The sequence below is a fragment of the Petromyzon marinus genome, chromosome 39 (assembly GCF_048934315.1).
Source record: "Petromyzon marinus isolate PM22_M1 ecotype Great Lakes invasive population chromosome 39, UKy_Petmar_22M1.pri1.0, whole genome shotgun sequence".
NCBI lineage: Eukaryota > Metazoa > Chordata > Hyperoartia > Petromyzontiformes > Petromyzontidae > Petromyzon > Petromyzon marinus.
Window position 1 is genome coordinate 17,682,495 of NC_133705.1, and position 12,620 is coordinate 17,695,114.

Sequence of the window (12,620 nt, forward strand, 5' to 3'; positions counted from 1 at the left end):
TGCCTCCTACCTTATATAACCTCTTGTTGCAGCAGCTCTTTCTCCTACGTCAGCAGTTCTCCTGCTGTGTTGGTCTCACCTGATGACAGTTGCTTGTGTTGCGATTGAAACGTCGTGATCTATTTTTCTACCTACGTGACTTTACCGAAAGAACCAAAGAGTATCTATTATTGCCAGAAAGGGTAAAACTATTCTTATTTTCGATACTTTGATACTGGCAAAAAATGTCCCATGATATGTGGGAATGCTGTTCACTTTGCCCAGATGTGAGAGTGTGTCGGTCTGTGGCGGAGGGCTGACTGCAGCTGTCATATTTAGGTTAATTATAATTTTATTACTTAGCTTGTTTACTCAGGAGAGCCTCACCGTGTCTCAAGACTGTTTTGTCATGAAGGTCCTCTTAAGTTTTCACAGTAGGGGATGATGTTGCTATGTGCAATCTCAATTACGCAATTTTAAGGAAAATTGTAAGCATTGGGATGTTTTGCCAATACTAGAGACGCTATGTTTTAGCTATGGGAGGAAACTGGAGAACCCAGAGTGACACCCATGCAGATCGGGGAGAACATGCAAACTCAACACAGAAAGGCACCCGAGTCGGGAATCGAACCCAGAAACTTCTTGCTGAGGCACAAGTGTTACCATTGCGCCACCCTGCCACCCATTTGTAAAATCAAAACACTGAAGCCACGTGCGGTGAAACAATGCGCCGACTGTACTCGGGGTTCCATCCCGGGAGCTCCGTCTTGGTGCCAGGTTCTCACAAAATGAGGTAAACTCTTAAACACAGTAGGCTATTTGTAATGGCCACAGACTTTTAAATAAACACTTGGACGTTCACCAATTACGTGTTTTGTTACAACAACAAAAATAATAACTTTGACTTGCTAAAATATTTCTTAAAAACCTGTGCTGTAGAGCCCTGCTCTAAACAGAGGTATGCGTTCTGGACAATGCAGTGTGTGTGGCGCAGTGCAGCAGTGCTGTGGACGACTGTTGTGGCGATGTGCGACGGGGGCGCTGCCTGTGCTATATTTTGTGCAGTGTGTACGCATTTGCGCACAATTGTTCAGCTGTCCGTGCCAACACCGCGCATGGCTGCTGTTTCTCTCGTGTGTCCACAAAGGGCCGGTGCTCCATCGTTCGCGAGAGGAACGATCTATGTACTGTACTTATGTTGCTGTATCCGGGTGGCCTCGGAGGTGCGTGTTATGCCGAGGTCGTACTGTCGGCGCTGCGCACAGTCGTCATTAATGTTTAGTTTGTTTTTTCTTGAATGAAAATTCCCACTGGTACGTTTTTGCTGTCACTCTGGTAGCCTAAAGGGCAACAGGGTGGCGGCGCAAGTGGTAACACTCGCGCCTAACAGCAAGAAGGGTTCAACTCCTGGCTTGTGCGCCTTACTCTGTGGAGTTTGTAGCTTCTCTCCCTGTTCTGCGTGGGTTTCCTCCGGGTTCTACCCATAGCTAAAAACACACACAATGTAACCGGTATTAGCCAAGCATTCCAATGCTGAAAATGTACCTCTAAATTACTCAATTAAAACTTGGCAGGACACTCCTGACAATCTTGAAATTCAGTAAAGCTATGCAGGATGAATAGATCATTCTTATTTACGGTAACATTTGCTTTTATATAATTTATCCCAAATTATCAATTATCTTGCACGATGCAATTCGCATATTGTTACAGTAAGAATCATAATCAAATTAAATGCAGTCGCATTTAGACGGGAAGTAAATCTAAATGCTTTTATACTAAACACATGAAACATTGATTGGTTAGCTGTTTGTGCCGCAACATGCGTTGGCTTAAGGCTGGTGTTCATCATTCACCGGAGGAAGGTTTTATTATGCGATGATTCTCTTTGTCTGCGCCGCGATGCGGCGAGATTAAACCTCGCACCGGGAGAAGATGAGAGGACAGATGCAAGTGCTGCCCGATACGCGCGACTCCCGTGAAACGTGCAGGGCCGAGCTGCTGGCAGGATGCCCTCTCCCGTCTCCTCGCCACTCAACACCACCCGAGCGAGTGGGTGGGATGGCGAGCGAACGCTTTCTAATCAATTCCCGAGGAGCAGCGCTCACTGCCGTGATTAGCAGTGATGAGAATCCGAGGCGGCGGTGGCGGCGATCGAAACCAGAGAAGTCCTTGGGACAGGGGTCGCCACTCGCGGCACGTAAATGGGAGTGCCTCGCTTGACAAGCGGACTGACGCCCTCCCTTTACGAGGGATTTCACGGGCCCCGCAGCTCCGGTCGGGGAGCGGGGGGCACGTCCCGTGTTTGCATGGCTGGGCGATCAGGGCAGCTATTTCTATGGGCACGCGGACGCGCATGTGACCCACGTGACCCTTCTCTCCGATGGGCGTGTGGCCCAGTGCGCATCTCGAGAAATGGGAAACGTGTGGACAAAGGAGCATCGCTGTGTTTGTGCGCCGTGCCTGTCTTGGCTAGAGTGGCGGGGGTGTTGTGTGGGAGGCACGCGTCTCTGATCGCTTGTTTACCTTATGTTTAGTGGCACGTCCTGGAGCTCGGGTTTTCTCGTGGTGATCTGCGCGAAAGCACTCTTACTTACATTCGGTTTGGTGGAGGACTCCAGCAATAACATCCTCCTGGCAGCAGAGGGGAAAACAAAAAAACTCTGCCTTATTAATACACTGTTACAAAAACACTGCACCACGGATTGTTCGTTTCAGGAAAAAACAGAGAGTGAGTGGACTGCACGGGATTGGGGTGCGTGGAGAGAAGGAATTGGCAGCGAGAGGGGGGCACGGCCACCAAGTGCTGGCGCTGGGGGAATGAATGGGATTCACCAGACCTGAATTACTAGAAACAATTATTTAGCTTCATTTCGATTTTCAATTTCTAATTCCATGCAGTTATTTCTCTGATTACTATTTGTTGCATTGTTTTATTTTATTTGCTTGGCTTTTGTTATTTTGGTGACCACTCAGGTCACTTGTGCAAATGAGACTCCTATCCTGGTCTCTCGAGTTCTTATTTGGTCACACAAACTTGACTTTACTTATTCGAATCAAAGCATAGTCATATAAACTGATTAACTTATTTTTTTTTAACACCTGATGACGACCGTTTGTGTTATGGTCGAAACGTCGTGAGAATCTTTATTGTTTTATATATATATTTTATTGTTTCCCTTCAACGTGACTTTACCGAAAGAACTAAGGATATATATAACTTATTATTCATAAAGCAAATTTAACTGTCTGTGAATGGATGGAATATGTCACTTGTAGCTTTCTTAGAATTCATATCTAGCCATGTGAATGAATGAGTGGTGGGGTTAGTGAGTTAGTTAGTGGATGAGTGGGTGGGTTAGTGAGTTAGTTAGGGAGTGAGTATGTAATTGAATGAGCAAATGTGTGCATTCACAATTGAGTGGGTGATTGAGCGAGTGAGTGGATTTGCAAGCAGGTAAGTGAGTGGGTGGGTGGATTAGTGAGTCAGTTGGTGACTGAGTGATTGAGTGGGTGGGCGTGCATATGAATGTGTGGATGGGTAGCTTAGTAGGTGAGTTGGTGACTGAGTATGTGGGTTTATGCATAAGCGAGTTGGTGACTGAGTAAATTGATGGGTGGGTGGGCAGGTGAGCGAGTGGGTGAGTGCACACAGAGACTCGGGGTTCCCTGTCTGAGATGCGTGCCTGTCATGAGTGAACGCTGCTCCTGTGCTGTGCAAAGGCAGCGGTGTTTGTTTAAGAGCTGCCTGTAAGGGTGGAAATGCCTTAGTAAAACAACTTCCTTATAGCTGTAAAAATTTTATGTTCACATTTCCTTTCATTTAATCCCAGCTGCGAGTGTGCTGGGATGCTGGCGTTTCGCCCGCTGGGCACCGGGGTTCGTTACGCTGCCCTAGCTGACCCCCCGTTGGGTAGGGGGCACAAGGGAGCTGGGAACGGGGTCAAAGGTCAAGCTGGGTGGCCCCGATGACAGCCCACCACTGCATGAGGGCCTCCCCATGCTGTGTGGGTTGTGGGGGTTATATGGCCATACTTCATCACGGGTTGGTGAAGGCGAAGAGTGTAGATGATGGAACATAATACAGTATAGCAATGGAATTTTCGGAAATGCCTTCTGTTGACAACATAGCCCTGTAGCAGTTCATAGCACCTGTTTTGCATGGTGGTCACTCATCCAAGCGCTATCTCGGCTCGGCCTGCTTCGGATGCCTTCTGGTTCGTTTGGTCATAGGAAACAAGTGTGAATTGAATAGCAAGAGTGTGTGGATGGGAGTAGAGTGAGATGAAAGGGGAGAGGTAGGTGAGTGCGTGGGTGAGAGTAGAGTGAGATGAGAGGGGAGAAGTTGGAGAGTGTGTGGAGTGGAGTTGAGTGAGATGAGAGTAGAGAGTTAGGCAGGGGTGAGGCTATGGAGGACCTTGAAGGTGGCGAGTGGGATCTTGAAAATTTCCCCAATTGTGGAGGGATGGGAGTGTTGGGGGGACCTGGTCTCCTGCCATCGTCCCACCCACGCTGCCGTGCAGGCGAGGGGCGTCCAGCGTGTGATCACGACGACCTGCATTCACTTCCCTTCGTTCCAATAGCGGTCGTTAAATGATTGCACCCAGCGATAACAATCTCCAAGTGTGCACTGTGGCCTGCACACTTGATTCCTTTGGAATCTAATTTCAGATTACCGTAGCAACATACAGCGCGTTACTGCATGTTAAGCACACGCAATCACGGTGGGTGTAATCTGTGTGACTTGCTAGGAATACTGCGCAGGCTAATGCTGCATGGGCTACGCTGTGGGGCCCAGAGGGCAGTTCACCAAAATCTAGTGTTGTACTCTACTTCTATGCTTCCCCATCTATGCTCCCCGCCTTACCGGGGAGAGGGGTGAGTGGGTTGAGTACGTTATGAGAGGGGAAAGAGGGGTGCGAAGAGAGAGAAAGCGGCCAGCGGGGATGGTAGGGATAGAGGGGTGAGCGGGGAGTGAGCTCGGAGAGAGGGTGAGCAGAGGGGTGAGCGAGGGCACGAAGAAACCCTCATTAGCAGGGGCGCTGGGACCTGGCAGCCGACACTGGGGGCCCTGCCAACGTCACTCCTCATTCACTGCCCTCGGGCCTCTAGGGGTCATTATAATTCTTGCTGCGCAACACTATTAATGAATCATTGTTTAACGTTTGTGGTAAAAAAACGAGAGTCCTCTCTCCCTGAATACAAGTCAAGACGTCAGCCAAGAAACCATCCACCGGGGGGTGGTGTTGTGTCCCCTGTGTGTATGCAGTGTTGGGTAAAAGGGAGTCTGTTTTGTTGACGGGAAAAAAAATAGATTGTATGTATTAATTGTCCAAGAAAAGTGATTGCATAAGTTTTGTGAATCATTGTTGGGTGAAACCGCTGCAGGCTGGGATTCTACTGCTTGAAGAGAAGTTTCCCACTTGCTTAAGTGAGACGGCAACATTGACCGTTGCAAAAAGTTATGGTTTTACATTTAGGGAAATAGCTTTCCCACTGATTTACAATGAAAACTGGATTTTACAAATATGACTTAAGGGAACATTTTGAATGTGAGGCAATATTCCGAGTTGCTTTAGAATCCCAGGCGGTTGGAGCGCTGAGCCGTCACCACTGGTACCTGGGTTTCAGTCTGGGTTTTAGCCGCCCATGATTCGACTAGATGCTGAGTTGATGACCTCAGCCCAGTGACCAATAATTTCACAAAAACACGAAGCTAAATTTGATTTTCACTTAAATTTGCGAGTATTTCTGCTCTGAAAATGTTAATAGTTGAGTTTGAATGCCGTGTGTGGATAAAAGAGGCCACTTGAAAGCTTCTCAGAAGTAGTTCTGTGATATCTCCTTCCACGGGCTGTTCTCTAGCACAGCATGATACATTGCGCTACGAGTGTTCCAAAGTGATACTGCAGCTTGTGGCATGACGCCGTTAACACAGTGGGGATTGACTTGGGAAATAGATGTTTTTACTGTAATTGTGGTAATCGGATTTGCTTTCTTGCTGAAGGTGGTTTCTTGAGGTCAAATCTGGGCAAGGAGGTGCTCCACGATCGTCTTTCCACCTGTCAGTCACAAAATCTCGCATAGGCAATGGGGACGTGGGCCGATCGCCCTGGCGGTGTGTGGTCGTCGTGGCCAGACACGGCCGGCATTGATGCTTGGAGTCTCCAGGCTCCGGTAAAGCCACTTGTCCAAATCTTGCAAACGTGTGACTGGAGTTTCTAGATTTTGGGAAAGTGCCCTTGGTGGCTATGCGCCGCACTCTGAGCTGCCACTTTGCCAGCGCAGCGTGTTTGAAGTCGGGCACGGAGAGCTACACTTTCGCTCCAATTCTCGGATGCCGTGTGTCATGATGTCATGCGGAACGTAAAGGTTCCTTTTTTTTAAACTGCAGCAAAGCCAACAGCTGGTGCTGATATAAGTGATGTTTTCTACGGAGTGGGCTGCAGAGCAAAACATGAGCATTCTCCCCGCGCGGGAAGGAACTCGCGCCGCGCCGCACTAAGATGCTGCGGAACCCTGCGCCGCCGGCAGAGATTGCCCAGGAAATCTTAATCACATGACAGCACTTACAGCCTGAGACGCTGGTGGAGGAGGGGCCACGGTGCTGTGAGCGAGGGCAAAGTCTGAGGCACACTCAACTGAGCGGAATCGCTGATGAAACTTCACACAAAATCTCCACGCTGGAACACGGCGTGACTATCAGAGCCGTGCCAGGTGCTGTGTAATACGCGCACACACACACAGTGTCCGCACAATGAGACATTGTGCGCTTAAGAAATTTACCCTATTTAGCAGTCTTGGCACACGTATGCCTGCGGGGTTTATATTTACTGCGCGTGTATATATATTTTTTCCGCCGTCTCGTCTGGCAGGTCGGCGTGGTGAAGGCGGTGACGGTGCTGGGACACGGCGTTGCGCCCTCACAACTGAGCCGGGGTGTCCATCATCATCGACGTCGCTGAGAGAGAGAGGATCTCCCGACCTGGACACAGCAGCCATGGAGGCCAGCAACCGCTCTCCACAGCCGGCGCTCAAGTACGAGCAGACGCTGGTACGTACCGAGCCCACCGCGAACGTACTCGCCGCTGGTGCGGGGGGCCCGCGCTCGTCCTCCCCGCCGCTACGTTGGCTTGCGAGCGTGCTCGTTGACCGCACGGGCTGATGCTGACACTCATGTAAGGATCCTGGCAGCTTTAGCTTGGGAGCAGTTTAAATTTTGCTTTGTGAGGTCCCGCTGCTGCTGTGTCTGGTGAAGATGTTGTTAATGCTACTACTGCCGCCACCTCTTGAGCAGCTGTAGGGAAATCCTACGTGCTGGAGACGGTTGGTCCAGTATTGGAGCGACGCGACACATCGAGTGCGCATGCCGAGGCAGGTTGGAGATGTTGCCTATTCCGGTGCCACGATCCGCTTTCAGCATGGTGCCCATTGGGCTACAGTTATTTCTGAGAACATGACCACTCTGGTGGCTGCGTGTGTTGATGTGTTGCATAATCACTGCTTTTTTTATTATGCTGTAAACTTCTTCGTATTCTTGGTTCTTTCGGTAAAGTCACGTAGAAGGAAAACAATAAAATAATTAAAAATATATATAAAACAATACAATTCTCACGACGTCAAACGTCAAACGTCGTGAGAATTTTGCAGTCACGAAAGATTTAAATACCAGCAGTCACGAAAGCTTTAAATCAAAATTTATTCTTCGTAATTATGGCATTTCCGTCATTCCAGTGGGGCCAGCTTTACTGTTCTTCTTTTTCCACACACTTCAGTCCCGTGCCATCATCTCCACATCCACTCCACACTCCGTCACATGCTGGTCTCACCACCTCAAACCACCTATCCCTAGGCCTGCCTCTCGGTCTCACCCCGGTGCTGCTAATGGACAAATCGTTCTTGCTGCACCATCATTCATATCTTCATCATTATTGTCACAATTGTATGTTTTGATTTTGTTTTCATTCATTGTTTTGTGCTATAAATACAAGGACCCGGCATTCTTAGAATGTTTTTGGCTTCTGGATTCAGTGAAAATTACAAAGTCCCCAGAGACCTCAACTAGGGCACCCTAATGATCGCGAGTCCCCCCGCACCCCCCGCAGTAGAAGCATTTAGATTATAACAAGAAGCAGCACGGCAGCGTGAACCGGTGTGAACCCTGCGCAGCGCTCGCATTGTGGGATTGTGAGGGATGAAAGGGGCTTGTGACTGCGCACCCGGGTACGTGGGGGAGACAACGGGAGACACGACGCTGTCCAGAGACGCCCGGTGCGCTGCTTGGGAATGCGAGCCTTTGCGTTAATACCTTGAGTCAGCTTGTAAACGCGACGGCTTAAACTGCTGTGTGTGTTCGGGCTGCACGGCATCGTGGGAAGGGACCACAGTTCCATGTGGTCTGCGCAGACCTCACAAGCACGCATGTACGCACACATCTGTGCAAAGCAGCATAACATGACCATGTGGTATGGACGCCCACGATGGGGAGAAGGCAACGAGGGACCGTGAAAGTGCAAGGATGGAGCAAACCGAGCAAAGGTAACTCTGTAGACATTACCCAACTACAGATGCGACACAAGACTGTGTCTATATAGAGTTATTCATATATGTAGTGAGTCCAACTGAGTCGCAGACGTTGTCTTGGGAGCAACACTATTTATTTCACCAACTCAACACACAACATAACGTAACCTACACTTGGATGTTGAACGCCCATCTAGCCACGCTACAGCAGAACTAGACACGGTTCGCTATCTCGGCCCGGACCAGAAGCTAGGTCCCGGACCGCATGGCTAGAGGCTTCTTCAATACTATGTGGATCTTCGACACCAACCACCCGAAGAACTCCGAGCCCCTCACGGCCCCCGTTATATCGGCCTGGGCTGGGGCTGGCTCCGCCCCTCGCCCTGCCCACCTTATAGATCTCTCGAGCTCTTTCCCGAAGGCTCCCGAGAGCTCCTCTATACCACGTGAATGCCCAGCGGCCCCCGTCCACCGGTGCCCCCCCTCCAATATCATCCGGTCACGTGTCGGCAGGTCAACCAGCGTATCATACCCCAACGTCTCCCTGGCTCTCTGACACTCCCTCTTGCTCCCTCACCGGGAGCACGCAGCGCACACTGTACGCGGTGCCTCCATGCTGACCAGCGCTCACCCAAGCCCAGCTAAGGCTGGTACTATGCCCAGTAACCGGGCTACGCATAATGACAACACATTATCCACCGTGGCTTCGTAATTGCTGTGCAGCCAGCATTGGTCACATCAGTCACATGCAAACACATTCACTTTCCCTGCTATGGTTTTTGAACTCGGTCAGCTGTCATCAGTGTTTGTAGCAATGGCCATCATGGGTGGTTTGCATGGTTGGGCTTTCTCTTGTCCTGAGGCATTCTCTTTCCCTGGAGATAATCTTTGCCTAGTTTTCTTGATGCCACGAAAAATGTGGAACAGACCTCGCTGAGTGACATCATAGGGTGGATTCACCTTCTGACAAAATTGCCAAAGCAAAGTCGTTTTGGCGATTTTGTCCCATGGCTGGTGATGCAGGCACTCCAAGCATCGGGTATACTGTATTTACACACGGCAAGATGAGACTGTGGCCCCGCACAGTTTAAAGTGGAATTGAGGTTGTGCCACATAGATAAATGGGACCCGCTATTCACAACGACCTGTCATAGTGACGATCTGTCACACAATAACACTCCCAGTTTCCTAAGCAAGCTCAATTCAGCGTGGTTGGCATTGACTCCTGGTGCAAGGAATGAAACGGGGGCCACGCCTGACTGATTTTCTTCGCTCTTCATTTCCTGGTGAATGGGTCATTCCGACTTGTGGACTTCAGTGCAGTTGCACCACGTGCCGCCTGCACACTCGATGGCTACGCCACTGTCAGCAAGACCCCTTCGCTGGCTGCACCACTTGTCGCTTGGAAACCGAGCAAGCTGGCTTCCCGTTTTGCCAAGGGCGCGACTCCTGCATCTCGCTCAAATGTCCACATGTGACAATGCTGCCCGCCACTGCACAGGCAGAGTGGGAGGCCAGTGGCTTGAGCGTTCATAACTCATGCCCATGCAAAATTATGTTTTCACGCATAAAGAGAGAGAGAGAGCTTGGTGGAATATGCCGGCCAAGTAGACAACAGCATGTTTATGAGCGAAGACATCTCCCACATCTGGTTTGTGTTTCCCGTTGTTGGAAGCATTTCCCGTAGGAAATTAGTGCATGGCGAAGCGGTGGCAGTGGCGGTGCGTGGAGTTGTCCCGCGCGCAGACATCGCTCATGGCGCCACGCGGGTCCCAGCAAGAAGGTTAACACTGCATCGGGCAGTCTAGAGCTCCTCTATGTGGAGGACCTTCCACCATTGTTGCCACAAGCCAGCGATTATAGCACTGCACCTTTAGTTGCTTTACTTCTTCACCGATTCCACGCGGCTGGAGCACGAGATCGCTTGGCTGAGCGACGTGGGAAATCTTACTCTCATGAGTGATTGATGGGTGGAGTGGTGGTGCCACGGTCAGCGCAATGCGCTATGCAGCCGTCTGTCCGAGTTTGATTCCCGGCCAGGGAAAACATCCGTGGCTACTGATGAATGAACTACTCCTGTGTCCCCCCCACTTCTCCGACCCATACTGAGGAGTGCGGCGAAGTATGGTCAACCATCATGAAGGGGAGGCCTTCATCCAGCAGTGAATTGAAAAAGCGCCATCGTCTTCTATTGGATTGAACCTTTGCTAATAACACGCAACAGCTTAATTCTATATCTTAGAACAGAGTAGAATCTTGACGTTGACCCCATTGAAGGGGTCAATGTGGTAATTATGAATAAATGATGACTAAATGTTTTTTTTTGTCCACTATAAAGAACAATTTATGGCAAACAGATTAACAACACTTGTTCTAGGAGGCCTTGACTTTTGTAGTTTGACCCCAATCTGTGCTTAGATAATTTTATTGTGCACATGACTGTCGCACAGCGTCTTGATAAGCGATTGCGTTTTGCCGCTTGTAAATCCTGATTGCCCTCACATTTCATTGTACGCTCACCAAAGACACGATACCCGGCCAAACGTGCACCCAGCTGCCTTGATGTGTGTGTGCGTGCGTGTGAGTGCATGCGTGCGTGTGACTACGTGCGCGAATATGGCCACCAACCCCCTTGTGTGCTATGTCATGCTTCATGGGTGCTTATTAACAGCGTTTGCCCCAACGGACTGTTCAACGTTGTACGGGGTATTTTTATATGTGCGTGCGTGAATGTGTGGGTATGTGGGTGCGCCAGTGGTTTATGAACTACCCTACGATTTTAGCCACCTGGGTTCAGTTCCCTGTCATAACCATCAATGGAAACTGGTATCTTAACTGTGGTGGGTTTTTTCTAGGACAAGTCGGCTCAGGTAAAGGTGGTTGGGTGTGGTGCTGGCCACTTTTCCCACTTGTTTGCCATGCCGGAATCTTGTTTGCCATGCCAATCTCAATAGGAGCTTGCTAGTCGCACTTACTCTATAGCCTCTATCACTGTATGGGGCCTGTAAGTATTTGTACGTGTGCGAGTTATTCGATTGGCAGTGTCGCGTGTGGTGGGATAAAGTGTGGGTACTCCCACCTCTCCAAAGAAGTCCAGTCAGTGAAGAAGAGCAGTCGGTGAAGAAGAGCAGTCGGTGAAGAAGAGCAGTCGGTGAAGAAGAGCAGTCGGTGAAGAAGAGCAGTCGGTGAAGAAGAGCAGTCAGTGAAGAAGAGCAGTCGGTGAAGAAGAGCAGTCGGTGAAGAAGAGCAGTCGGTGAAGAAGAGCAGTCGGTGAAGAAGAGCAGTCAGTGAAGAAGAGCAGGCCAAATACCCTCTAAAGGCCTCTCTAGAGATTATCTCCAGTGGAGTCCCTTCCCACAGCAGTGGCGTGAACAAACTATGTCAGGGCTGCGCATTTACCTTTAACTCCTGTTTAGGCAGCACAGACCTTTGGCCAGTATTCTACGAAGGCCGTGTGAGAGGAGCGGCTGGGCTCGGACCTTCAGCGTGAGAGGGGCACTCTGTCACGTGTGCAAGTAGGTGTTACCTACTCGTGCACAGGCGTCAGGATTGGGATTGAATCCACCAGGCGAGGGAGATGGATAACACCTCTCACCACTACATCTCCTACAGTCCTGCTCAATAATAATCCACCCAGCACCTGCACACGAGTTGATTTCATCGCTCATCTCCAGAGTGGATATCTTCTCAGCGTGTTTTTTGCCTTAGCTGCCAATCGATTGTTCTTTTTGGAAATGTGATCATGGGAAGCAATATCACATCAGTTTTACCATTATTACTTCCATATAGTTTCTTCATGGGGGAAGGGCTGCCCCTCCTCACCGAGAGCCATGCATGCAGACACGGCGGGAGGGGGGCGTCCCGAGCCGTGGCTGCGGAACAGCGCCACGCCGGGAGCTGCACCGCAAGCTGGTCCTGCCAACCCCGACTCCTTCGGCGGGGCGGACTCCGGGCAGTTGCTCTGCCCGTGGTGGCAGCGGGGGGGGTAGCAGGGGGGGGGAGCAGGGGGGGAAGTGGTGGGGAGCCCACCCCGCGCTGTCCTCAAAAACAATGGGCCGCTCGCCGCCCTCGCGGGGGCCACACAATAATAAAACCCCGGTGAGGAGCGACGCCGCCGC

At 50.3% G+C, this 12,620-nt stretch overlaps 1 protein-coding gene across 5 annotated transcripts in view; it reads left to right on the top strand.

Annotated features, from left to right (window-relative positions):
- The first annotated feature begins 751 nt into the window (after positions 1–751).
- LOC116950414 (chloride channel protein 2-like) overlaps positions 752–12,620 on the top strand; it is a 97,676-nt gene continuing 85,807 nt past the window's right edge. The window contains exons 1-2 of one of the 5 annotated variants that reach the window (XM_076072981.1): positions 752–772; positions 6,855–7,033. Coding sequence is in view for 1 of the 5 variants with exons in the window: in XM_032968128.2 (XP_032824019.2) it covers positions 6,980–7,033 (54 nt within the window). In the remaining 4 variants the exon portion in view is untranslated. Of the gene's footprint in view, positions 773–6,111; positions 6,697–6,854; positions 7,034–12,620 lie in introns of those variants that run through there. The other 4 variants (XM_032968129.2, XM_076072979.1, XM_076072982.1 and 1 more) reach the window with 4 other exon arrangements.